We start from the raw sequence: 26,087 nt of genomic DNA, 5'->3' as shown, positions 1-26,087 counted from the left end.
CCCATCTCCTCATCATCAATAACTCCCAAAAGACATAAAAGGGGGTTACATACGTTAGGGAAGCCAAAATGATCAAAATGAGAAAGAAAGGGGTTGCGCTGATATGAGTGTAAATAAAGCAGCAACCAAAGATCCAAATAACCTGATTTGGAATAAGTAAAATGAAAAAATTGTGTCTGGTGTGCTAAATGTGAAGGTTTACATAGACAAAACTATAAATTGACCTTGACAATGTAAATCAACAAATTACAGAGAATATGCAACAAAAAGGTCCTAAATGCCTACAAGTGTTAAATCCAGCAAAGGTGTTTCAAACCGTGAAAATAAATAAATTCCCCAAACAGGGTATGAATATAAAGAGTCCAAAAGTAGATAAGGCAAAATTCAGTCCAAGTGTCAGTGAATGAATAAAAAGGTTCCACAGGATGACAAAACACCAACTGTGTCAAGTAAATCCCACCACCTATGAGAGTGGCTGCTTACCAGACAGATGGACAGTGTGCAATGTTTTCAAATGTAAAGTGGTGGATTCCAGTAAATGGAAAAAAACTACCCCACTCAGTGCCGCCTCGTGTGGTAGACAAATTAATAAGCCTCTTACCAGATGGTTGGTTTTATGGAGCATAAATATATCTCCTTGGGTAGGCAATTCCCTCAGCAGTAATCGCAAGTGGTATAAATACTGGTATCCCCCTGGTGGTGATGTAGGCTCCTATGTATATGTGAACTCACTCCCGCTCAAATTCCTCAGGCATTGAGCAGTGGAAGTATATAAAGGAAATAGGCAGCCGATAGTGAATTACCCCAATACAACTTTATTGAAGATAGGTAAAACACTTACATGATCGAAGTACAAGCACACAGATGTTCGCGGCCACCTGCAGTGCGGACCGCGAGTAGTGACGGCACGTCCCTTCAAACTGACACGTTTCTCCTGAGTAGGCTTCGACTGAGATTGGAGGATGTACTTTGATCATGTAAGTCTTTTACCTATCTTCAATAAAGTTGTATTGGGATGGTAGACCCGGGGCGAGCCGTGGGGGGCGTCCCCTCCCGCTCCTTGTAATGACAGCCGAGCGGCTTCTCAGCCGCATCGGTTGTCTTTAAAAGACAGCCGACCGTCGGTTATGGACACCGGTACCGGGGTGATGCCTCTAGCTGCAGGCATCACCCCGGTACATGCACTTTCCCTTAATATTGGCAATATCTGTAAATCCAAAGGCCGATTCTGATATATTGGGGAAAGTGCATATCGACCACCGATTATATCGGTGTTGCCGATAATCAGTCGATCTCTAATTCATATCCTGTTTGGGGAATTTATTTAATTTTCACGGTTTGAAACACCTTAGCTGGATATAACACTTGTGGGCATTTAGGACTTTTTTGATGAATATTCACTGTAATTAATTGATTTACATTGTCAAGGTCAATTTATAGTTTTGTCTATGTAAACCTTCACATTTAGCGCACCAGACACAATTTTTTCAAGCCAAAATTATCCTTTGGCAGTGCTTGTTGCTTGTGTTTGATATGGAGGTATTAAAGTGTTACTAAACCCAGGACCCTGCATTCAGTATATCTGGTCTCCCACAGTACACAGAATATGGAAATGCAATTATCTTAGTAAATACACTGCTGAAAAAGATTAAAGGAACAATTTTTAATCAGAGTATAGCATCAAGTCAAAATAAACTCCTGGGATATTGATCTGGTCATTTAAGTAGCAGTAGCAGAGGGGGGTTGTTAATCAGTTTCAGCTGCTTTGATGTTAATGATATTAACAACGGGTACTCGATGGACAAGAATGGGATTACCTCCAAAACAGGAATGATTTAACAGGTGTAGGCCACTGAATTTTTTTCCCCCACTTCTCTTTTCTGACTGTTTTTATTTGGCTAGGGTCAGTGTCACTATTGGTAGCATGAGGTGATACCTGGACCCTATAGAGGTTGCACAGGCATTCCAGCTCCTCTAGGATGGCACATCAATATGTGCCATTGCTAGAAGGTTTGCTGTGTCTCCCAGTCTCAAGAGCATGGAGGAGATTCCAGGTGAGCTGGACAGGGCTGTAGAAGGACCTTAACCCATCAGCAGGACTGGTATCTACTTCTTTGTGCAAGGAGGAACAGAATGAGAACTGCCAGAGCCCTACAAAATTACCTCCAGCAGGCCACTGGTGTGAATGTCTCTGACCAAACAATCAGAAACAGACTTCATGAGGGTGACCTGAGGCCCCAATGTCCTCTAGTGGGCCCTGTGCTCACTCCCCAGCATCGTGGAGCTCGATGGGCATTTGTCATTAAATACCAGAATCGGCAGGTCCGCCACTGGCTCCCTGTGCTTTTCACAGATGAGAGCAGGTTCACCCTAAGCACATGTGACAGATATTAAAGGGTGTGGAGAAGCCGTGGAGAACGTTATGCTGCCTGTAACATCGTTCAGTACGACCGGTTTAGTGGTGGGTCAGCGATGGTCTGGGAGACATATCCATGGAGGGACGCACAGACCTCTACAGGCTAGACAATGGCATCCTGACTGCCATTAGGTATTGGGATGAAATCCTTGGATCCATTGTCAGACCCTACGCTGGTGCTGTGGACCTGGGTTCCTCCTGGTGCACCACAATGCCCAGCCTCATGTGGATCTGTGCATACAAGATCAAGCAGCCTTTTTACACAATTCAGAGGATTAACCCTGTAGGTTCCACAGTGAGTATAACAAGCATGCTCTAATGCATATACACACTGATTTTACTGTTGTGGGTTTAGTAACACTTTAAGTCTTTGCTCATGCTGCGTATACGGGAACCATGTAGAGACCGGGGGGGGGGGGGCAGCTGGGGAAGCTTTGCCCTTGTTTTCTTACCTTGTGTCTTCTGCAAGAATTGCTTTCAAAATAAATATGCTGTCTTATTTCTGTTTAAAAAAAAAATAAAAATAAAGTGTGCCCAAGGCACTCAAACACAAGAATGTAAAATAATAAAAGAAGGGGCTCAGTGAATAAAATCAGTGAGCTGGAAAGAAATGTGACAAATTAAAATGTTCTGTGGGAAGGTGTTCTTTCCAATTACAATGCTCAACAGAAACAATGTAACAAAAATGAATCAAAATAAAAATGAAAATATGTGAACAGCAACAATAGTGGCAAGCAAAGAAACTAGAAACCAATCCCAGAGGTTTTGTTTAGAACTAGACACAAATCACTGAAAATGGCTTAATCAAGGCGGCCTCCTCAGATTCAGACGGGGTTCACATTGGTGTGATGGAAGACATTGCATGTGATCCGCATTACACTGCTGTGCAAATCACATGCAATGTCTGTGCGATGCAAATTCAGCCATACAGATTGTATGGCTGGATTCGCACCGCATTCGGATCAAACTTGTGCAGGACCCTTTTTTTGGTCCAAACCAGTATCGGATCGCATAGGTGTTCATATATGCGATATGCGAACCGATTTGGGGTTGTCGTTAACTTTGTATTGACAATCCCAGTGGTTCGCATATGGCAGTGTGAACTACCTGCGAGTCGGGTGCGATGCAGGAACCCGTAGTGAACCGAGCCTTAGGCTTGGGAAACCGGTAACCTGCAGAAGTGTAAACAAATAGAGAGTGGCGCCAAGCAGCCATATAGTGTAATAAGGTAATTTATTAAATATACAGATAAAAGGAAAAAACATGTACTCACAAGTATACAAAATTCGGGGTCCAGTGGCAAAGTCCAGACCATGGGTGGATGGATCAGCAGAGTTAGACATGATGAAAGAAACTCCGCTGCAGGGAACAGCTAGAGCCGCCAGAGAGCTAAAAAGCCACTGGAACAGGAGTTTAAATCTAGACTGCCCATATTGACTCAATGTCAAGGAGGGAAAACTTGGCATATAATTAAAAAATGTCATAACTGCACATGATTCAAGCTAAAGTTCCAGCAGCTTTCAGCTTTTGGTGGCTCTAGCGGTTCTCTGCAGTGGACAAGTTTTTACTTTCCTATCTGACTCTGCCAATCTATCCTTCAATGGTCTGGACTCTGCCACTCAGTGAGATGCCCTGAACTTTGTACACTTGTTAGTGCATATTTTTTGCTTTTATTTAAACTACAGTAACTTACTACACCAATTGGCTGCTTGGCACCACTCTATCCTTTTTTTTTTTTAAAGTGTTAGTAAACTGCAGCAAAAAAAATAAAATAATAATTTTAAAATTGTTCCCCGGCAGTTTAAGTCATACTGTGCTTTTATGCACCACTTACCTTAAAAAAAAGCCCTCCAGCGGCGCGCTGTCACTGCTTTCATCTTCACCCGGTCTTCCTTCCGGGTTTGCAGCTTAACCGCCTGTTATTATATAATGTCAGGCCAGCAATGGAGAGCATGTTTACAGTGATATTAAACCCAACAGCAAACATTTATTATATTGCAGCTTACTAATTCTTAGATGTGATGGCTGCATTCGTTTTTCCTTTTTTCATGCGTTTTTTTTTTTTTCTCTTTCCATCTGCTGATCTGGCCAGTAAGTCCGTTTTTTTTTTTTTTTTCAAAAGAACAGCCAGCTACAAGGATGAGACAAACTATTCAACACTGGCAGAGCAACAGGAAAAAACTGTTTGCTGTAACTGCTTATAAAGTGTTAGCTGGAGTTTTGTTAGTATATTTAAACCTGCTAGTACATTAACACGCCCCTCCCCAGAGTAGGGGCACTCTAATACAGTAGGTGTGCTACAGGCCGGATTACCAGGTGACAACAGAGGGGAAAAAAATAAATACAAAATTTAATGGAGCTACCGCATCGAATGACTGGTAAGCTGCAATATATTACATGTTTGGTTTTGCTTTAATACCTCTAAAAGTTCCATAGGTCTTTGCCATTGATGCATATGATGTGAGAAGTAGAACATGATAATCTCCAATTGCATACAGGTTATCCTTCTTTTTTTTTTCAGGTGTGTATACTGATGGGGAAAATCTTCGTGTTCCTTGTGTGAAGATCAGTAAAGGATTAGACCCCATGGCCAAGGCCAGTGGAAAGAAATTTGTCTTCCCCAGGTTAGTTTTGTGTGTGTGTGTGTGTATGTATGTATGTATGTATGTATGTATGTGTGTATATATATATATATATATATATATATATATATATATATATATATATATATATATATATATATATATATATATGTGCATCTCATAAAATTAGAATTTCATTAAAAACTTAATTTATTTTAGTAATTTAATTCCAGCCAAGCAAACCAACACCAGCAGATGACATGACTCCCCAAATTATCACTGACTGTGGAAACTTCACACTGTGCCTCTCTTCCTCCAGACTCTGGGACCTTGCTTTCCAAATGAAATGAAACCTTTCCCACAGTCAGTGATGATTTGGGGAGCCATGTCATCTGCTGGTGTTGGTCCACTGTGTTTTATCAAGTCCAAAGTCAGCACAGCCCTCTACCAGGAAATTCCAGAGCACTTCATGCTTCCCTCTGCTGACCAGCTTTATGGAGATGCTGATTTCATTTTCCAGCAGGACTTGGCATCTGCCCACACTGCCAAAAGTACCAATACCTGGTTTAATGATCATGGTATCACTGTGCTTGATTGGCCAGCAAACTCGCCTAACCTAAACCCCATAAAGAATCTGTGGGTTATTGTCAAGAGGAAGATGAGACACCAGACCCAACAATGCAGATTAGCTGAAAGCCACTATCAAAGCAGCCTGGGCTTCCATAACACCTCAGTAGTGCCATAGGCTGATCGCCCCCATGCCATGCCCCACTGATACAGTAATTCATGTAAAAGGAGCCCCAACCAAGTATTGAGCGCATACTATCCTCTACATGGGCATACTTTTCAGTAAACCTACATTTCTGTATTTATTTATTTTTTTGATTGATCTTATGTAATATTCAAATTTTCTGAGTTTTGGGTTTCAACTAGCTGTAAGCCATAATCATCAAAATTAAAAGAAAAAAATGCTTTAGGGCCCTTTCACACGGACGCTCCGTATGTCTGCAAATCATCCTATTTTTTTGCGGATGATTTACGGACATAATGTAAGTCAATGGCATTGCGAATATCGGCGGAATACCATCCGCTGACATCTGATTTTCTTCCTTTCAGTTCTGTTCCGTTTTTTGGAACGGAACAGAACCCTATTTTTCCTCCGTTCAAAAAACGGAAAGGAACCAAATTTGGATGTCAGCGGTGTCATCCGCTGACATCCGCAATGCCCATAGACTTACATTATGTCCGTATATCATCCACAAACGGATGGGATGATATGCGGACATATGGAGCGGATGACACAAGTGTCATCCGCTCCGTGAAAAAAAGTGTCGGAGCGGATCGCAATGCGGTCCGCTCCGTGTGAAAGAGCCCTTAAATATATCACTCTATGTGTAACGTATCTATATAAAATAAAGGAGTTTCACTTTTTGAAATGAATTACTGAAATAAATTACCTTTTTAAAAGATAACATCTTACTATATTTCTAGGAATATAGTGTATAGGTGGGCTGCAGCCAGTATTTATTATATCAGAGGCTTGAAATTATCCTAAGCGCGGATTTCTCATCTTTCAAATTACCTTTTTAAGTTATGTATAAATTCAGATTTTGTCATCACATTTTTACAATGGCTATGAGAGCTATGTTTATTTTTACTAAGATCACCACACTACTAGACTGTCTGTGACTTCTCTTTCTAAAAGGGTGTTGATTCCCAGCACACAGGGAATTTTAATTTTTATAGCTGTTTAGGGAAAACTGCGCACTTGAATATGCTTTGCTTATGGAAAATTAGACACTGAAGAGATGATCCTCCCCTGTAAATATAGAGCAAAATGTCCCAAGTATGCAAGATAGTTCAAGCTAGTTTGTATATTTTTCTGATATTAAGCAAATAAGCAGAATTTTAAGCATGAGGGACACAAATGAATTCTCTGCAAAGCTGAAAACCTGGGAAATTTTATCATTTATAATGGGTAAAACTCCTTTTAAAAGGTGACAAAATAAAAATCTGCAGAGTGAGTTTTTATTTCTTAATGTGGAATTAAGCTCCACTTTTGAACTTTTACCTACAGATAATCCTATAATAAGGCTTACCTGTAGGTACAGTGAATATTTCCTAAACTGTTTAGGAGATATTCACACTACATGTAGCTGGTGACGTCACCGGCGCATTGCGCTCTGAAGGGACTGCAAACCGCACGTGCGGGAGTAATTTTATTGTGGCCCTGGCTACTCGTACAACTGGAGCCTGTGAACCTGGAAGGAAGACTGGGTGACAATGGCAGCGTTAAGGAGCCATGACAGTGCTGCGCTAGAGGGCTCCGTGTACAGGTAAGTCTGTCATAATGTACTAGTATGTGGTGCACACCAGTACATTATGACTTAAACCTGCAGTGGGGCCATTGTTTTTTTTTTCTTCTGGGGGTTTACATTTTTTTTGGTTAGTGGGTTCTTAGTGTAATTTTGTATATGTACGCAACAACAAAGTATCTCAATCTAGCATAAACATTTCATGAGTAATTTTTATTTTAATTAAATTCGTTCAATCAATTATTGATGCCTATTTAAAAAGAGCTAGATATCTGCTATCCACAAACCGTGGGACATCCCTCTGTGGCTGCACTTTCATCTAGCAGAAAAGTTCTCAATTTCCTTCATTTCTTGTGAGTGAACCCTGATTCAAACTTTGGAGGGGTATATTATTCTTCTTTGCTCAGTCAATAGGGTCTCAAACAAACATACCAATTATCTACAGAGATTGGTGTAGCCTCTGTCATCCTACCAGCATACTCCCAAGCTACAACCTTTTCACCTCTTTCTCTATATCTGTTTCCTTTGACATGAAAGGGAAAAAGGTGAATATGTCTGAAGCCATCTAAAAGGGTGCTGCTGCTATTGGTCAGGATTTTCTGTTGGACGCCTTCTCATTCCTGAGCAATGGAAAGCTGTTTAGGACCAGGCAGCTCGAAATCAGAAGAACAAAATATGATGATGATCTCTGAATTCTTTCCCTGTTATTCTGCACTAACTGGAACTGACTTCTACCTCTCAGTATCACAAAAAGGGAGCTTTTTTTTTTTTTTTAGCAACGTAAGTCTTGTGGTTGCAGCGGGTGTTTTACACACGAAGAATGTTTGCACACTCCACAAGCTGACTGTTGGCTGACAGACAAACACCTGATCGTTATTCTGTGATCCCTGAAGTGTACACCCCCCCCCCCCCATATTCTTACCCAGGTCTGCTACCCCACCTAGCTAGATCTCCCCTAGCTAGAATGAACCCGAAAGCATTGCGAAAAACATAATTTCTGTTGTCACTTTTGGCCAGGAAGGAAGCTAATGGATCTTGATCTGCCCTCTGTTGTCTCACCCGCCTTCCAGTGAAGCTATCAGAGGTCTATAATATGTCATATAGAGGACTTTTTGTCCCATATGTGATATAAATAAAGTTTTATGGGGGAATTTTTGTCTTGTATGTGATATAAATAGTTTTATTCAAAGTAACAAAAAAAAAAAAAGAAATCAAATAATAAAGTTACACCCATGCATTTAAAACCTCCCAAAAAAACATTGGGCAAGCCTACATATATTCCACATGCATATCGCTGCCCACGTGCGGGACCAATAATTTAAGGACCATTATTCACAGTTAAAAACAAACGGCAACCACCCCAACCTATAAGTGGCCTATGCAGCAAGGCGCACATGGAAGGGCGACTCATATTAATAAACAACAAAGAAAAATTCCCAGTTCACTTAACAGCCAGCCTGCAACAAACTGAATTGTCCTCTCCAAAAGTTCACATTAAAACAAGGGGGTTTAGTTTGCACACATTTGCAAAAAATATGTGTAGGCTGCAGGGTCACTTCACGGCACCGTAGTGTACTGCTCTCCTAACTCTATAGAGTCTCCAAAGTTGGACACCTATATAATAATGGATGGATTAAGAGCAGGTATGCCTGGAGGGAGACCATCCCTCCTTTAAAGGTATAGGGACACACTGGACACCCAGCAATAGCACAATTGCAGTGAAGTTATCCAGGGTGTCCCCTCACCAATAAACCAATAGTACAAACAAATGGCAACCACCCCAACCTATAACTGGCCTTTGCAGCAAGGAGCACATGGAAGGGTGACACATGTTAAAAAAAACAACAAAGACAAAATTCCTAGCTCACTTGCCAGCCTGCAACAAACTGGATTGTCCTGCCTAACAGTTCACATTAAAACCAGGGGTTTAGTTTCCACACGTTTGCAAATATATGCGTAAACTGCAGGGCCCCTTCACATCCCCCTAGTGTGTGTGTATGTGTGTGTATGTGTGTGTGTGTATGTATGTATGTATATATATATATATATATATATATATATATATGATAGATTAAGGGCAGCTATGCCTGGAGGGAGCCCACCCCTCGTTAAAGGTTAAGGTATGCACTGGACACCCAGCAGCAGCAAAGGTATCCAGTGCGTCCCCTCACCAATTCACCAGCAGTACAATGGGTAACTACCCCAACCTATAACTGGCCTCCCAGTTAACGCTAAATGCTTTTAAAGTCTTGCTATTAAAAAATATAGGGTACTTTTGTCATCACTATTGAGTGAGTGAGTTGGAGCTCTGGAGCTGGAACTCCACAAGTTGGATTTGGCCTGGGGCTCTGAAGGTTACCAAATGCTTTTCCCTTCTCAGGTCTGATTTTTTTTTTTTTTTTTTTTTTTTTTTTGTGGTATGGTGGCCTCCAAGATCACTGTCAGTTTGTAGTCAGTCTAAAAGTGCACACTCCATGGTCATTGTGCATCACTTTTTACATTTCTACTTCTGTGTTTTTCAAGTACAATCTCTGGACATTCGGTCACACTTTTACCAAGTTCTATAGGTTTGATATGTTATCTGATCCTAGTTTAGTACAGGGTTTGCCAAAACAGAGGCCTCTGCTGCATTGTGATTTTACTCTTAACCACCTATTTTTTCTGACTGCTCTGGCATGTCCATGGATGTCTACTGTGATTGAGTGCACACTAAGAAAAGTGGGTAATTTCGTATAATTGTTTTTTCTAATTCATTTTATTGGGGGGGGAGGGGATACATCCAACCCTCATTTTTCTTATCCTGTCTTGTTCTGTGTTCTTGTTTTGTCAACATAGCAATAGCTCACAAAACCCTGTTTGCCTTTTAGCATCTTAGTTACTATACGTCCTGAAACCAAAAGCTCTCCATGGGACATTGGCCAAGATAAGGTTGACGACCTTGATCTTCCATCTGTGGAAAGTCCTTGTGAATTAAAGCAGCCTGAACCCTCCCCTTTCTCCTCTAAGCGCACAATGTTTGAAACTGAAGAGGTAAGCCTGAACCAAGAAATATGTTTTTGCTCAAAATGATTTGGTGAGCTTTTTATCTCTTTCTGCTTCTTTCACTCTAATTTTTTCATCTTTATTTGTACCACATATGGCTTCTGTGCCTTCAGATGGTAATACCTGCTGATCCAGAGGAGATGGCAGACTTCCAGCAAGTGACACTTGCATCCTCCCAATATACACTTGAGGTGACTCTTCCCCGTGCTCACATATTCCTTCCCAGCAAAGATGTGTATGAAAACCTATACAACAGGTACCCACTCTATAATATTACCCTATTTTGGGTTACAGATTCTGTACATGTTATGCTTATTTCTTTATTATAATTACTGCTACTTATGTTTTTCTGCTCAGGCTGTGTAATGATCTTCTGATGTGGGAACCTATGACCTTGTTTGATGTGCCCATTACTGATTCTCTGTTTCCTAATGAGACACTTTCCAGATCTGGGTATCAGCCAGACACATTTCGCATGTGCAAATCTGCTTTCAGACTGGGTGAGTTTGTGGTCTTCCTATGTAATATGGCCACCTAAAGTTCAAAACTGCCAACATTTCCGTATTAGTCATTAGAAGGGCTCCCATATGCCAGTTATTCTCTCACCCAACTACCCTTTCCCAATCCTTTTTCCCTACCCTCTCCCCCCCTACCCCCCTTTTTTTGTTTTTTCCCTCTCCCACTATTTCCCTATCCTTGCCTTCACTTAGTCGCCCTTGGCTTCCTCCTTTTACTTTATACCTTTAGTCTAGGGTCCTTTTGGGTCCACTCATCTACCATATCTCTTTATTCAAAATATGTTCTTCAAGCATGGCAGAGTCTTTTAACCTTTTTCTATGAGAGGGTATGGCAAGGACAAATTCATTACTATATCTTTTTATTATCATATAAGAAGTGGCATAACATTTCTGTGCATACATTATTGTTACCAAATCCCCTCCATGTAGCTTTGTATGACCACCAAAGTGTGATATGTGTCTGTTTTAATGACTATTGTTTGGTGTACTGTTTTACATTCTTTACTGAAAGACAAAATCAAAATGTATAAATAGGGTAAAAAAACTGCTAACATTCTTATAATCATAATGCCCATTTCTTACCTAACAGACTCCGATTCAGAGGATGAAGACTCTCATTTCTACTCGGTGGATGAGATTGCCAAGGCTAGGAAAGGCTGCCAAGAAGGTCTCAGTTTTTTTTCTGCTTCTGTCAACATTTTGCGAGGACGCATCACTGCTTGGACGGAATCCAAGGTTTTATTTGATTTCTTAGTCTTGTACCTTCATTTATTTTGTCAGGACCTCCTGTAATGTGATTTTGCTTGCTGATTTGTTTCTGTTGCCTACCATGAGACAGAGTGAAGGAAGCAAGAAGCTGGATGGTCAGCATGGTGAGGTAGTTCTGGATGTAGAAAATGGCCGTATCTTCAGTGTCTCCAAGCACAAAGGAAAAGTGGATCTTAGCTATCTTTGTATTGAGTCTGACACCATGTCACTTTTTCATAAAGGTATTAATCCTGATAAATGGGTGTGTTTGTGTATTGTGAACAAGCTGAAGAGTAGCAACATGAACTCTTAAATTACCAATGGCATTGTATTGTGGCCACAGGATCATTCCGTTAATAAAGCTTTATTTCAGAAGCATTAGCGCTACCATGATGCAGCTGATCGTTTCATAATGGCAAAGGGCGCATGTGGTCACAAGAAGTTCTTAAAAAAAAATGTATCTCTTAGAGAACAATCCTGAGAGAATCCTGTGTGGAGCAGGGTAAAAGTCTTAGGATTGTTTTCCTGTGCGTTCATATGTACCTCTTTTATGTTATGTATGTCATGAGCCCCAGACATAAAGTTTTTTTAAACTGTTCTTGTACACCCAGAAGAGAATATATTGCTAGATGAAAGATTAGCATGCAATCTGACCTTGAGGTATCTCTAGGGTGACATTGGGCAAATTAACGAGCTTTGAGCGTGTTCAGACAAGGATCTGAACCCATGTGTGTGAGCCCGCTAGGATGTTGTTGTCTGTATGGACCAATGATATGGGCCCTGTAGCCGTATATACAAGGTACATATATATATATATATATATATATATATATATATATATATATATATATATATATATATATATATATATATGTATATGTGCGGCTGAAAGATGAGGAATTCCCCTGCCACAGATGATTGTCCTGTAGAGGTGACAGCTTCCAGGCAGGCTCGCACCCATGGGTTCGGATCCAAGTTCAGACACCTGAATTCATTACGAATAATAACCCCAGAGTAGTGTGTTTTCAGTTCAAGAATACAGGAGACTTTGGACCCAAATTTATATAAACCCTAGCAAGCAATGTGTTAAAATGGCCACAATAAGCAATCCCAGTATAATACTGTAGCTTTTCCTGTATGTGCCAGGTACATTCAAACAGTTGTATGCCAGTCCAAGATAACCACTCCTACTACCAATGTGCCTCACGTTTTTTGCTCTTTTTCTCTACATTGATGCTGAAGGTTTCCCCCTTTGATTGGTATTTAGCCTGCATGATTGTCCTCAGCCTGGATTTTGTTTTTTTCCTTATCTTGACCCAACTGGGCTGGACGTTGTGGGGCTGACCTTTGAAGTGACTTCAAAGTGCTGGATTCCACATAGGGTGCTTTCATGACATTGCTGTGGTAAAGCACTTTCTGGGTCCATAGCCTCTGGCATTGCCTCTGTGCTTGTCCTGTCTCTGAAGATTCACTTAGTAAGCAGGCTGGGCACTGGAAGCTCTTTCATTTTTGGTGGTTGCTAGATGCCATTATTCCTCATTTCGTGCTGGCTCTGCCATGAAATGGGTTAACTCTGTGTGACGTAGCACTGGCATGATTTGCAGGGTGAAGTGTCACAAGCGCACTGCATGCTCTTTCCAGCCATACAGCACCGAAAAACATCTTTCTGCTGCTGGTGCACAAACGTCACGTGGAACTTAGACTTTCGATCTGTTCTTGCTACTCGCCCACAATGACTTTGGTTACCTGCAGACATTACTGACCCTCACCTGCTACCAGCTTGTCTGGGTTTTGTGAGCACTTGAGGCCTTGCCTCTTACCCTGAGCTTTAGCTTTTGTGGAGGAGAATGGGGAGGTGGTTAGAAAGTCTTGTTATTCCTGGTTCCCCCAGCCAATGTGTTTTATTGCCTACTGACGGTGCTGACGTTTGCAGCCTAGAGTCGTGTTGTCTTTTGCTGTTAGATTTTCTTCACAGGACTTTATGATCCGAATTACCCAATTCATTTGCTAAAATTGATCACTGAGGCTATAAGACTCTACCATTTCCTTTCCCTAAAATAGTTTATCTGATTTACCCGTGGCCTTAAAGTGTTACTAAGCCCAGGACCCTGCATTTGTTACATCTAGTCTCCCACTGTACACAGAACATGGAAGTGCAAATATTTTAGTATACTTTTCTCTATCGTTCATTGACAGACACAGCTCCTGATCTTTTTAACCATTGGGTTATATTCCCCCTACAGGAGTAAGACACTAGGCAGAAAAAAAGCTTGACTACGCCTATGGGCAGGCTGTATTGTTTTTTTTCAGGTGAGCTCCAGTTGTTCTTGATTGAGCTCCATGTTACCTGGTTGGCTATGGTTTAGCCAACATTCTTATACTCAAAATGCTAATTTTTTTCTGCTGTTCCCACCCCTCAAGTTTAATACTGCTTTGGGACGTCCCAATGGTTAAGAAGATCCGGAACTGTGTTTGTCCATGAACGATAGAGAAAATTGGATTTTTGTCTTAACGTAAAATACATTTCTCTGATGTTCATTGACGGACACAGCACCCACCACTCTGTGCATCTCTTTTAGCACTGCTTATAACAAAACTGAGTGCCTATAGCTGAGAGTGGGAGTATACCCCCTGGGACTGCCCATAGGCGTAGTCAAGCTTTTTTTTTTTTTTTCTGCCTAGTGTCCTACTCCTGTAGGGGGCAGTATAACCCAATGGTTAAGAAGTTCAGGAGCTGTGTCCGTCAGTGAACCTCAGAGAAAGGGATTTTACGGTAAAACACCAGTTTTTCTCATCAGTGGTATAAAGCAGTCTTGTGATTTCTATCAGTGTCTGGTTAAAGCTTGTAGGAGGAGATTTCATTCTCCCACTATTGTCCTATGAGAATGCAGGACCCCTGACCTTCTGTCTTGGCAATGCTGATTGGCCCTGTGCTGATCACATGCACTTTCCTGAGGGAAAAAAAAAGCCTCTCCAGCAATACATGCCAAACCGAGCATGTGTAGCTTGTTCCCTAGCTCTGTAAATATCAGGAGATATATTAGAGATAGTGGAAGGAGGAGAAGATCAGAGGAGACAAGGTCATGCAGCCTATTTACTCAATGCAGGGATTAACCCCTTAGGTTCCACAGGGAGTATAACAAGCATGCTTTACTGCATACAGACTGATTTTTCTGTTGTATGTTTAGTAACATTTTAATGGCTTTTGAGCAATCGGCCTCTGAGACTATCTGATTTTGGAGTTGCACAAATACTAGTCGGAAGAGCTTTCCCTGAGGAGTCGCAGTCTACTGCTATTACTCCCAAGTTAAAAGAGACTGTTTTGGCTCTTATTTATGCAGTGCACACCATTTTAAAACTAGAGGATCAGCTTGTTGCTACCGGTTCTATCAGTGCTGTTTCCAGCCTTAGATTGCATAGGGCAGCAAAGATCAGCCCTTTGCACTTGCTAAACAAACTGTTTCAATACAATGATTGGAAGTGTCCTGGTAGCTTGTTACTTCCCCTAAGTGCTTGCTAGCGTTGTATCTGTTTGGTACAGATTTTATTGATAAGTGGTCAAACTCCTCTGTGCATACGGCTGTCTCTTACAAGGTGCCTACTATCCCTAGGGAGGATCAACTGCTTTAAAGAAACCTATAGATAAGAAATTATAAATAATTTCCAGAACCCTGTTCTCACGTGCAGGTCTTGCCTTAAAACTGTTCTTGGCTGTAATTTTATTTGGTCAGATGATGTCTGGGTGAAATCTCTTAAAAGTCTGCCAAATCCTTGGACGAGTCCTTTTTCTCTGTCATGGTACAGTATGCTCCCACTTTTCAGAGTCTTGGCATGTCTAACCTTTGAGGAGGATTGGACATTCCCCAGATGCTTGGTTGTGGGAGGTGGTGTCACAGACTGGCTCTCCTGGGCCTTCTGGACCAAGTTGTCATAGCTCTGGTTCCTGCTACAAAACAATTCTGGGGTTTTCTTCAAACTGTTCAGTGTCCCAAAATCTAAAGGAGGCATTCACCTCATATCAGACCTTGAAGCCTTGAACGACTACATTAGAGTCTACAATTTCTGGATGGACTTTACCAGATCTGTCATTGCCTCCCTTCATCATGGAGATGTTCTTCAGACATCAAAGATGCTAACATGCCTTTCTCTACCTTTCCAGAACACCAACGCTTTCTGAATTTTGTTGTAGCACCACTGCACTCCCAGATTGTGGCTCTGGCTGTGCAATGCAGCTTGTTGCGTTGTGTTGGCCCTGTTGCACTCTCGTGTCAGTCCTATTGTGGGATATTTAACCTTCTGTTATTAGAATGGGAGCTGGATCCTGAACCTTCAGAAATTGTTGCTGTAACCAATTCATCGCTTGCAAAATCTGGGTCTGGTTCTTAAGACTGACAATGGGACACAGCCCCATAGAAGTCCTTGGGGCTGTAATGTGTGAGCAGGACAGTGAGGCTTGTGGCTCTGGATGTAAACAAGCACCAGAGGTCATGGCTGTTGGATTGAAGTTTTGGCCAAAGCTTTTTTGGCTGTATTTTTCCTTTGGATCACAGGAGTGCAGTTCGTTCTGCACTCCTGTGACCTGTTTCAGCCAACAGTGGGCTAAAGCTGTTGGCTGATTTCACAGAGCCAGTCCAGGCTCTGAAAAGATCCCAACCATACTGACTTTCATCAGCTCTATGCAGGCTGAAGACCGAAAGCTGAGCGATCAGTAGTGTTTGGTCGCTCAGTTCTCTGGCTTAGAGCTGGCGGGGACAGATGCAGCATTGGACCATGCATCCACCTAGAATAGTTACTTTTTTTTATTTATTTTATTTTTTTTAAATTCCGAACTTCTCTTCTAATTATGCAGTATGTGAGGGGTTTAGGTTAGGTCAGGTTAACGAGGCAAAGTGGATTAGTGCAGTTTTTTTTAAAGTTTAAATATCCTTTTAAGGTCTCCCTTTTTTATTTTTCCCTAATTCTACTAGGTTTGCTTTTTGGTTTTCAGCATCAGACAACTGTTCCAGATCCTTAAGGTTGTCATACATTCTCAAAGTTTTACTAGTTAGACCCTTCTCACCTGATGCCAGCTTAGGGTTTATGGTACTTAAGGCAGCTCTTTGAGCTGCAGTCAATCCCCAGTTCTCTGTTGTATTTTCTTGGACCTATTAGTGATTGTTTGCTTTGTTAACCAACCTTCAGTTGGACTGCTCTTGGACAACCTGAAAGACTTCCTGTGTCCCTCAAAAGACAAGAAAGAAAATACGATTTTTATACTCTCTCTGAAATCATGTTGTTTGTGTCCATTGAGGGACACAGGGTCCATCCATCTGTGTTTATGATCATGCTTTCTGTATTGCTTTTCTGCAAATCTGAGGCATGCTGGTAGTAGGAGAGAGGTTATCCCAGGTTGTCCTATAGCCTTTTTGTTTGTCCGTATCTAATCCTTTTCTTAGATAGCATTATAACATGAAGGTGAAAAACTTCCTCTGTCCCTTCAAAAAATGTTTTATGGTGTGTACAAAAGATCATATTTTTTGTGTTATTCGCTTTGTGACTTTTTTTTTTTTATATCTTCATTTAGCTACTGTAGAGGACTACCTAGCACCAAGTAGTTTAGAAATACCTACATTTGTACCACCTGAAAACCTCAACCCCACGATCTATATCTCAGAAGAGGGTGTTTCTGCACAGTTACCATCAACCAGAAAAGAAAAGAACCTAAAGATGCTCTCTCTGGCTGTCCGCATTGATTTAAACCTTGTGAAAAACGTCAAGGTATGACAAAAAATGTACAGTGTTTGTTGACAATAACATCTTCTATGATATATAAAATTTTGTGACTATAAAAGGATACCAGTATCTGATTTCGCTTTCAGTAATGTACAAGTTTTATTATTTGCAAAGAAACCAGTTTTCAGACAATTTCAGCACTTTGTATCTTGCTGCTTTCTCATTCTCTTGTGTTATGGCATTGATTAGTTAGAGCACATTACGCTTTCAAATTATGATTAGAACTAGTATTGGCCAGTTTTTTTATTGCCGTCATTTACGTTATATTAACCCTAGTAAAAAAAAAAAGTATGAAGAATTGAAAATGTGCACCTTCTCTTCTTGGGAAAATCTTGCTGATTACACAGGTAGAGCTGTTTTCACATGCATAATATTTTTATTGGATACTGCGAGTCTTATTCTTTGTTTTTCATTCATTGCAGGAGTTCTTGGTAGCACTGAGGTTTGATGGTGCTACTTTACGTCACTACATGGCATTGCCAGACCAAAGCTGGTATAGTCAAGTAAGTTTATACCTTTTCACAATGATATTTTGGCCCACTCTCTGTGTTGGCCATAAACTTTACATTTGTTCTCTGTGTTGGCAGCCAGTGCAATAAAGATTATTTTACATTGTAACCCTATGATTATGCTGAAAGAGCCTAAGCAGAGCGCCACCCAAAAGGGGAAGTTCTGCTTAAAGGACTCGTTCCCTGCTCCTCTTTCACAATTGTCACTTTTGATGAATGGGTACCCAATTTTGACAGGTACCTGCTTCCCACGGCGCTCGGAAATGGAAGTTCTCCTCCCTCCCTCCCCCCTGCAGTCTTGTGGGACACTGACAGGTCCCAGAAGACTGCATCCACCATTCACAATGCGCAACACGACTCGCGCATGAGCAGTGGGTACCCAGCTGTGAAGCCACAAGCTGTCACAGCAAGGTGCCCATTGTGAAGATGACGGTGCCACCGAGGGAGGACAGAGGGTAAAGAAGGCTAGGCTGAGAGCACCGCTTAATCCTGTGACAGAGTGGTGAGTGGCTGTTTTTTTAAAAGTCAGCAGCTACACTTTTTGTAGCTGCTAACTTTTATTTTTTTCACTGGTGGCTGGAACTGAAAGGGAATACAGAGCAGATAGACTGTCCCATTCTTCTTAGGTTGTCATGCACGTAATTCAGCAGTTTTTAAGATTCTTTATTCATGGATTTTATTTTGGCATTCAATAAATCTTTGCATTAACACTTGTCCTAAAACAAATATCTTTTATTCTTATCTCTCATTTAGATTATGGACTTACTAGATGTAGTTGATGAACCTATCTTGGGATACACTCCGCCAGCTGTTATCACCATACTGCACACTCATCTCTTCAGCTGTGCTGTGGATTACAGGTACTAATAAGTAAAAGTTAACTTCCATTTGTAGGTTTTTTTTTTTTTTTTTTTTCTTTTTTCTTTTATGTGAGTCCACAGTGGACTGCATACAAGAAGTCTAGTTTTGTGAAATGTAGGCCAACACAGGTCTAGTTTTGTGAAATGTAGGCCAACAGAAGCCCCACATGATTAGCACTTGTAATAACAGTGTAAACAGTGATAAAGTGTATGTATACTCTAAAAATGCGTTTCTCCTATTCGCTTCCTTTTAGTCTGTTAAATATACAATTAGAAATGTATTTTATATATATCCAATAAATGAAAAAAATCCCTACTGTTCCTGCCAAAATCCATTGAGCTTTAAACTTCTTGTGATGACTTGACGCTGCTGCACTATAATCTCAAACAATGTTATCAGCCCTAGTCTGTGGACTACTGAACTCCTACACCTATGTTATGGAAATGAGGAGAGGGGGGAAGTCTTTTGTAGTTTTAACATTTCTTTCTTAGGTGGCAACGCTGGTCCTCCATGGATACATTATAGTAAGTTTTCAACCTAGGACAGAAAGCGTGTTACATGAGATCTAAATGACACCCTTCATTTTTTTCAGGCTCCATTCACACTAGTGCGATTTCAGATGCGACTTGAGTCACGCAGAATCGCATGACAATGAAATTCACTTTTTTTTTTCCCATAGTGCCCATTCACATTGATAAAACTCAGCACGGTGCAATTTTGGAGAAGGTTCCTATACTACTTTGGTGTGATTCCAGCGCAGTTTTGTCCCCATAGAATATGTAAACCATATCTAAGTTGCACCACATAATCGCAATGAAAATCGGAACAAAACCGGGTTGCAGCAATTTGAACCTTGCCTAAAATGTTACAAATTAGTACACACAGTTTTTGCTCCTTGAAGGATAAAATCTTGTAGGTTCATAATGCTACACAGATATTTTATAAAATCAAATTTATATGGAACTACTGCAGGAATTGTCTTTGCACAGCAGTAATCAGCTAGAGAAATAGAGTCAGCTTCAAGAGGGCTCGGCTGCTCTTGTGAGCAATACAGTGCACTCAGTATAGTTTGCATTTTGCCTACTAGTTTGTCAAATGTTGTAACCATTGATGCTATTGATCATTTTGGAATATATTTTAAAGCTACTTTGCAATATTGGTTGCCCCAAATGAGAAGACCATTTTATTAAAAAATATAAAATTTAAATATACCTTTGTTTTCTTGCAGACCTCTCTACCTCCCTGTCAGAGTTTTGCTCACAGCAGAAACATTCACTCTCTCCAGTAACATTGTAGTAGATACAGCTACCTTCCTACTCAGGTGAGTGCTGTTTAGGCACTCAGGATGCATTTTAACTTTTCTGCCAGCTAAACGAATAAGTTTTGGGTCAAGTTGGACTTTGAATTCTCCCCTGTCTCTCTCTTCTCTCTCTTCTCTCTCTCCTCACTCCCTCCCATTCTGTCCAACTCTCACTCTCTCTCTCTCCCTCCCTCCCTCCCATTCTGTCCAACTCTCTCACTCTCTCTCTCTCCCTCCCATTCTGTCCAACTCTCTCACTCTCTCTTCCTCCCTCCCATTCTTTCCAACTCACTCTCTCTCCCTCCCTCCCATTCTGTCCAGCTCTCCCTCCCTCTCTCTCTCTCATTCTGTCCAACTCTCACTCTCCCTCCCTCCCTCCTATTCTGTCCAACTTTCTCTCTCTCTCCCTCCTATTCTGTCCAACTCTCTCTCTCCCTTCCATTCTGTCCAACTCTCCCTCTCTCCCTTCCATTTTGTCCAACTCTCTCTCTCCCTTCCATTCTGTCCAACTCTCCCTCCCTCCCATTCTGTCCAAATCTCACTCTCTCCCCCTCCCATTCTGTCCAACTCTCACTTTCTCCCCTCCCATTCTGTCCAACTCTCACTATCTCTCCCTTTCTCCCTCCCATTCTGTCCAACTCTCTCCCCCTCCCATTCTGTCCAACTCTCACTCTCTCCCCCTCCCATTCTGTCCAACTCTCACTCTCTCCCCCTCCCATTCTGTCCAACTCTCACTTTCTCCCCTCCCATTCTGTCCAACTCTCACTCTCTCCCCCTCCCATTCTGTCCAACTCTCACTCTCTCCCCCTCCCATTCTGTCCAACTCTCACTTTCTCCCCCTCCCATTCTGTCCAACTCTCACTCTCTTTCCCTTTCTCCCTCCCATTCTGTCCAACTCTCACTCTCCCTCCCTCCCTCCCTCCCTCCCATTCTGTCCAACTCTCACTCTCTCTCCCTCCCATTCTGTCCAACTCTCACTCTCTTCCATTCACTCTATTACTCTTATCTGCCTCACTCACTCTATTTTTTCCCTCTCTATCCAGCTTTATATTGAGTTAACATTCTCATTTTTTTGTTCTCAGGTTTATTTTAGATGATTCTGCTCTATATCTGTCTGACAAATGTGAAACTGATGTCACTGATTTAAAAAAAGGTATGAAATGTTTTTATCCAGTGATAAGAAATAGTAACACATCAAATGTAAGTGTCTTCTGTTTATCGTGGAAGGCAAACCGGGACTTTCAGTATGTTATCTAGATAGTAGTTTCATATGTGAAAAAATGTTAGTGTTGTTACCAAGACAGAAGTAGAGGGAAAGTCTCTCAATTGCGAATTTTGTTCTCATGACATCTGTAAAAATTGGGGTTTCTGCCCAATTGGGAGAGACTTGCTCTCATTTTCTTGCTGTGTATTCTCAATAGGAAGTGGGGAAAAATATCCCTAATGGGGTGATGGATGGCTAAAACAGAGAGTTCCTACTCTGTGCACAAAAAACTTAAAAAAAAAATTAGAAAAAAGTTAAAACAATTTCACTCTAGAGCAAAACTAAACCCTGGGTGGCTAAACTCCAACATAAAAATGCATATTAATACTAAAGAAAAGGCCTTCAAAAAATACAAGACTGATGGGTCATTGGCAGCATTCAAGCATTACAAAGAGTGTAATAAGAAATGTAAAGACGAAATCAAGGCGGCTAAAATAGAACACGAGAGACAAATAGCGGAGGAGAGTAAAAAGAACCCCAAGAAATTCTTTAAGTATATAAACAGTAAGAAAGCGAGGCCAGAACACATAGGCCCCATAAAAGACAACAAAGGAGATTTGGCCACAGAGGACAGAGAAAGGCGGAAGTGTTAAATAATTTCTTCTCTTCAGTCTTCACAAAAGAATCGGGGGGCTACACTAACCCAGCTTGTAATGCTAAACTAAATAATACACCTCAGGAAGTACCGCCATGGCTAACAGAGGATAGACTTAGAACTAAACTAGAGAAACTTAACATAAATAAATCACCGGATCGGATGGACCCGAGGGTTCTTAACCCCTTCCGTACCGCGTCATGTAAAATGACGTCGGCACAAATCCTTTCTCGATCCGGGCGGACGTCATATGACGGCGCCCGGATCTCCCCACTACTGCGCGCCCCCGGGGGCACGCAGCGCGGCGATCGGGGGTGAGGCTCGTCCCTCGGACTGAGCCCAACCCCGATCAAGGTAAACAGCCAATGAAATTGGCTGCTTACCACGTGATCGGCTGTGTCAATCACAGCCGATCACATGAGCGGCTCCAGCGCGAGCCGCTCGTTCCTTCCTTAATGCGCGCCCCCGGGGGCGCGCAGCGCGGCGATCGGGGACGAGGCTCGTCCCTCGGACAGAGCCCATCCCCGATCTAGGTAAAGAGCCAATGAAATTGGCTCTTTACCACGTGACCGGCTGTGTCCAATCACAGCCGGTCACAAATGTCATCAGAGAACACGGTAACTAGCTGTCACCGTGTTCTCCTCCTCACACACTGATCCTGTGTGAGGAAGAGATTGTGGTAACAGCTAGTTACCAAGTACAGTGCACCCCAACCACACTGATTGCCCCCCCCCCCCCCCCAATAAAGAGCACCTGTCACTAGCCCATCAAAGTACCCGAGTACCTGTCACCAGCCCATCAGGTACTCTGATGACAGGTACTCGGGTACTCTGATGGGCTGATGACAGGTACTCGGGTACTCTGATGACAGGTACTCGGGTACTCTGATGACAGGTACTCGGGTACTCTGATGACAGGTACTCGGGTACTCTGATGACAGGTACTCGGGTACTCTGATGACAGGTACTCGGGTACTCTGATGACAGGTACTCTGATGGGCTGGTGACAGGTACTCTGATGGGCTGGTGACAGGTACTCTGATGGGCTGGTGACAGGTACTCTGATGGGCTGGTGACAGGTACTCTGATGGGCTGGTGACAGGTACTCGGGTACTCTGATGACAGGTACTCGGGTACTCTGATGACGGGTACTCGGGTACGCTGATGACGGGTACTCGGGTACGCTGATGACGGGTACTCGGGTACTCTGATGACGGGTACTCGGGTACTCTGATGACGGGTACTCGGGTACTCTGATGACAGGTACTCGGGTACTCTGATGACAGGTACTCTGATGGGCTGGTGACAGGTACTCTGATGGGCTGGTGACAGGTACTCTGATGGGCTGGTGACAGGTACTCGGGTACTCTGATGATGGGTACTCGGGTACTCTGATGACAGGTACTCGGGTACTCTGATGACAGGTACTCGGGTACTCTGATGACAGGTACTCGGGTACTCTGATGACAGGTACTCGGGTACTCTGATGACGGGTACTCGGGTACGCTGATGACGGGTACTCGGGTACGCTGATGACAGGTACTCGGGTACTCTGATGACAGGTACTCTGGTACTTTGAGTACCCGTCACCGGAGTACCCGAGTACCCGTCATCTGAGTACCCGAGTACCTGTCACCTACCCAACAGAGTATCCGAGTACCTTCCACCTGCTCATCAGAGTACCTGACACCTGAAGTACCCGAGTACTTGCCACCTGCTCATCATTACCCATCACTACTCATCAGTACTCATCAGTACCCATCAGTACCTATCACCTATTAGTATCAGTACTGATCATCCGTACCCATCATCAGTACAGTATCAGTATCACCTATCAGTATCAGTACTACTCATCAGTACCTATCACCTGCCTGTCACCTGCCCATAAGAGTACCCGAGTACCTGTCACCTGCCTATCGGAGTACTCGAGTACCTGCCACTTGCTCATCAGTACCAGAGTACCTGTCACCTGCCCAGCAAAGTACCCGAGTACCTGTCACCCTTCATACAGCCACCATGTCCAAGTCCAAAAAGGTTTATATACGTCGTTCGTTTAAACCTAAATACCGGTGTTATGGCAGCAGATAGCTGCCATAACCCTGGTATTTTTTTAAACGGTGGACGGTTGGCTTTCCGATAAGGGTGGTCCCAGTGGCGGATTCGCCGCGGGATCACCCTTCCGGGGTGGCGGAAGAGGTGCCCCCCCCCCCCTCCCGCTGCATTCTGGTCCTTTTCCCCGCTTACCGGACCCGCCGGCAGCGGGGAAAACGATCCGGTCCCAGATCCTCACAGACAGACTCTATGGTCTTGGAGGACCGGAGCTACGGCAAACGTCGTTGCCTAGCAACCAGTTTAAAGGTCCCTTTTTTTTTTTTTCATTTTATTTAATTTTTTTTTAATTTTTTTTTTTTTTATTTTTTCTATCTTTTAGTGTACTTGTGAGATCTGAGGACTTTTTGACCCCAGATCTCACAAAAAAGAGGTCCTGTCGTGCCTTTTTCTATTACAAGTGATGTTTACATTTCTTGTAATAGAAATAAAAATGATCAATTTTTTTTTTTAAAAAAAACAGTGTAAAAATAATAAATAAAATAAATAGTAAAAAAAAAAATTAAAGCGCCCTGTCCCCGCGAGCTCGCGCGCAGAAGCGAACGCATACGGAAACCCCGCCCACATATGTAAACAGTGTTCAAACTACACATGTGAGGTATCGTCGCGATCGTTAGAGCAAGAGCAATAATTTGAGCCCTAGACCTCCTCTGTAACTCTAAGATAGCAACCTGTAGAAATTTTTAAAATGTCGCCTATGGGGATTTTTAAGTACCAAAGTTTGTCACCATTCTGTGAGCGTGCGCAATTTTGAAGCATGACATGTTGGGTATCTATTTACTCGGCGTAACATTATCTTTCACATTATGGAAAACAATTGGGCTAACTTTACTGGTTTCTTATTTTTTAATTAAAAAAAGTGATTTTTTTCCCAAAAAATTGCGTTTGGAAGACCGCTGCGCAAATACGGTGTGATAAAAAATATTGCAATAATCTCCATTTTATTCTCTAGGGTCTCTGCTAAAAAAAAAATATATAATGTTTTGGGGTTCTAAGTAGTTTTCTAGCAAAAACAACTGATTTTAGCTTGTAAACACCAAATGTCAAAAATAGGCCTAGGCAAGTGGCTAGGATGCATGATGATGCTCCTTGGATGTTTAGGCCCCTCTATATGGCTAGGCTGTGAAAAAGTCTCACACATGTGGTATTGCCATACTCAGGAGGAGTGGCAGAATGTATTTTGGGGTGTCATTTTTGCTATGTACATGCTATGTGTTAGGAATATTCTATAAATTTACAACTTTGTGTAAAAAAAAAAAAGGTTTTATTTTTTTCCCACATTTTCCAAAAACTTGTGGAAAAAAATGACATGTTCAAAGGACCCATAATGCCTCATAGAACATACGTTGGAGTGTTTGCTTTCCAAAATGGGGTCATTTTGTGGACTTTTCCATTGTATTGGTGCTCTAGGGCCTTGAAAAGTGTGATAGGTAGTAAGAAAGTTTTATGTGTATTTATGCTCCTAAAACGCCTTATGGTGCTACTTTGACGTGGAGTCTCTTTTTGTGGCCAGGCTGTGTAAAAGTCTCACACATGTGGTATCACCATACTCAGAAGGAGTAGCAGAATGAATTTTGGGGTGTCATTTTTGCTGTGTACATGCTATGTGTTAGAAATAGCTTATAAATTGACAACGTTTTGGGGAAAAAAAAGAAAAAAAAATGTTTTCTTAATTTTCCCAAGAATTGTGGGAAAAAATTATAACTTCAAAAAACTCACCATGCCTCTTACTAAATACCTTGGACTGTCTACTTTACAAAAAGGGGTCATTTGGGGGGTATTTGTACTGTCCTGACATTTCAGGGCCTCAAGAAAGGAGATAGGCCATCAGTACATCTGGTGTGATCAATTTTCAGTAATTGGTACCATAGCTTCTAGATTCAATAACTTTCACACAGACTAAATAATATACACTAATTTGGGTTAATTTTACCAGAGATATGTAGCAGTATAAATTTTGGCCCAAATGTATGAAGAAAAATAAATTTTTTGCAAAATTTTATAATAGAAACTAAAAAAAAGTGTTTTTTTTGCAAAATTTTTGCTCTTTTTTTGCTT

General features: G+C 41.9%; 1 protein-coding gene across 1 annotated transcript in view; it reads left to right on the top strand.

The window, feature by feature from the left end:
* Window positions 1-26,087, top strand: part of ATG2A (autophagy related 2A) — a 207,421-nt gene that overhangs the window by 71,086 nt on the left and 110,248 nt on the right. The window contains exons 16-26 of the mRNA XM_082270316.1: window positions 4,938-5,040; window positions 10,181-10,343; window positions 10,469-10,611; window positions 10,713-10,855; window positions 11,463-11,608; window positions 11,712-11,862; window positions 17,184-17,377; window positions 17,815-17,895; window positions 18,655-18,761; window positions 19,991-20,083; window positions 21,145-21,215. Coding sequence (XP_082126442.1) covers window positions 4,938-5,040; window positions 10,181-10,343; window positions 10,469-10,611; window positions 10,713-10,855; window positions 11,463-11,608; window positions 11,712-11,862; window positions 17,184-17,377; window positions 17,815-17,895; window positions 18,655-18,761; window positions 19,991-20,083; window positions 21,145-21,215 — 1,395 coding nt within the window. The remainder of the gene's footprint in view (window positions 1-4,937; window positions 5,041-10,180; window positions 10,344-10,468; window positions 10,612-10,712; window positions 10,856-11,462; window positions 11,609-11,711; window positions 11,863-17,183; window positions 17,378-17,814; window positions 17,896-18,654; window positions 18,762-19,990; window positions 20,084-21,144; window positions 21,216-26,087) is intronic.

This window comes from Pelophylax lessonae (assembly GCF_965119305.1).
Source record: "Pelophylax lessonae genome assembly, chromosome: 10".
Classification (NCBI taxonomy): Eukaryota; Metazoa; Chordata; class Amphibia; order Anura; family Ranidae; genus Pelophylax; species Pelophylax lessonae.
Note: the sequence above shows the minus strand (reverse complement) of the source record. Positions and strands in the feature narration are given on the sequence as shown.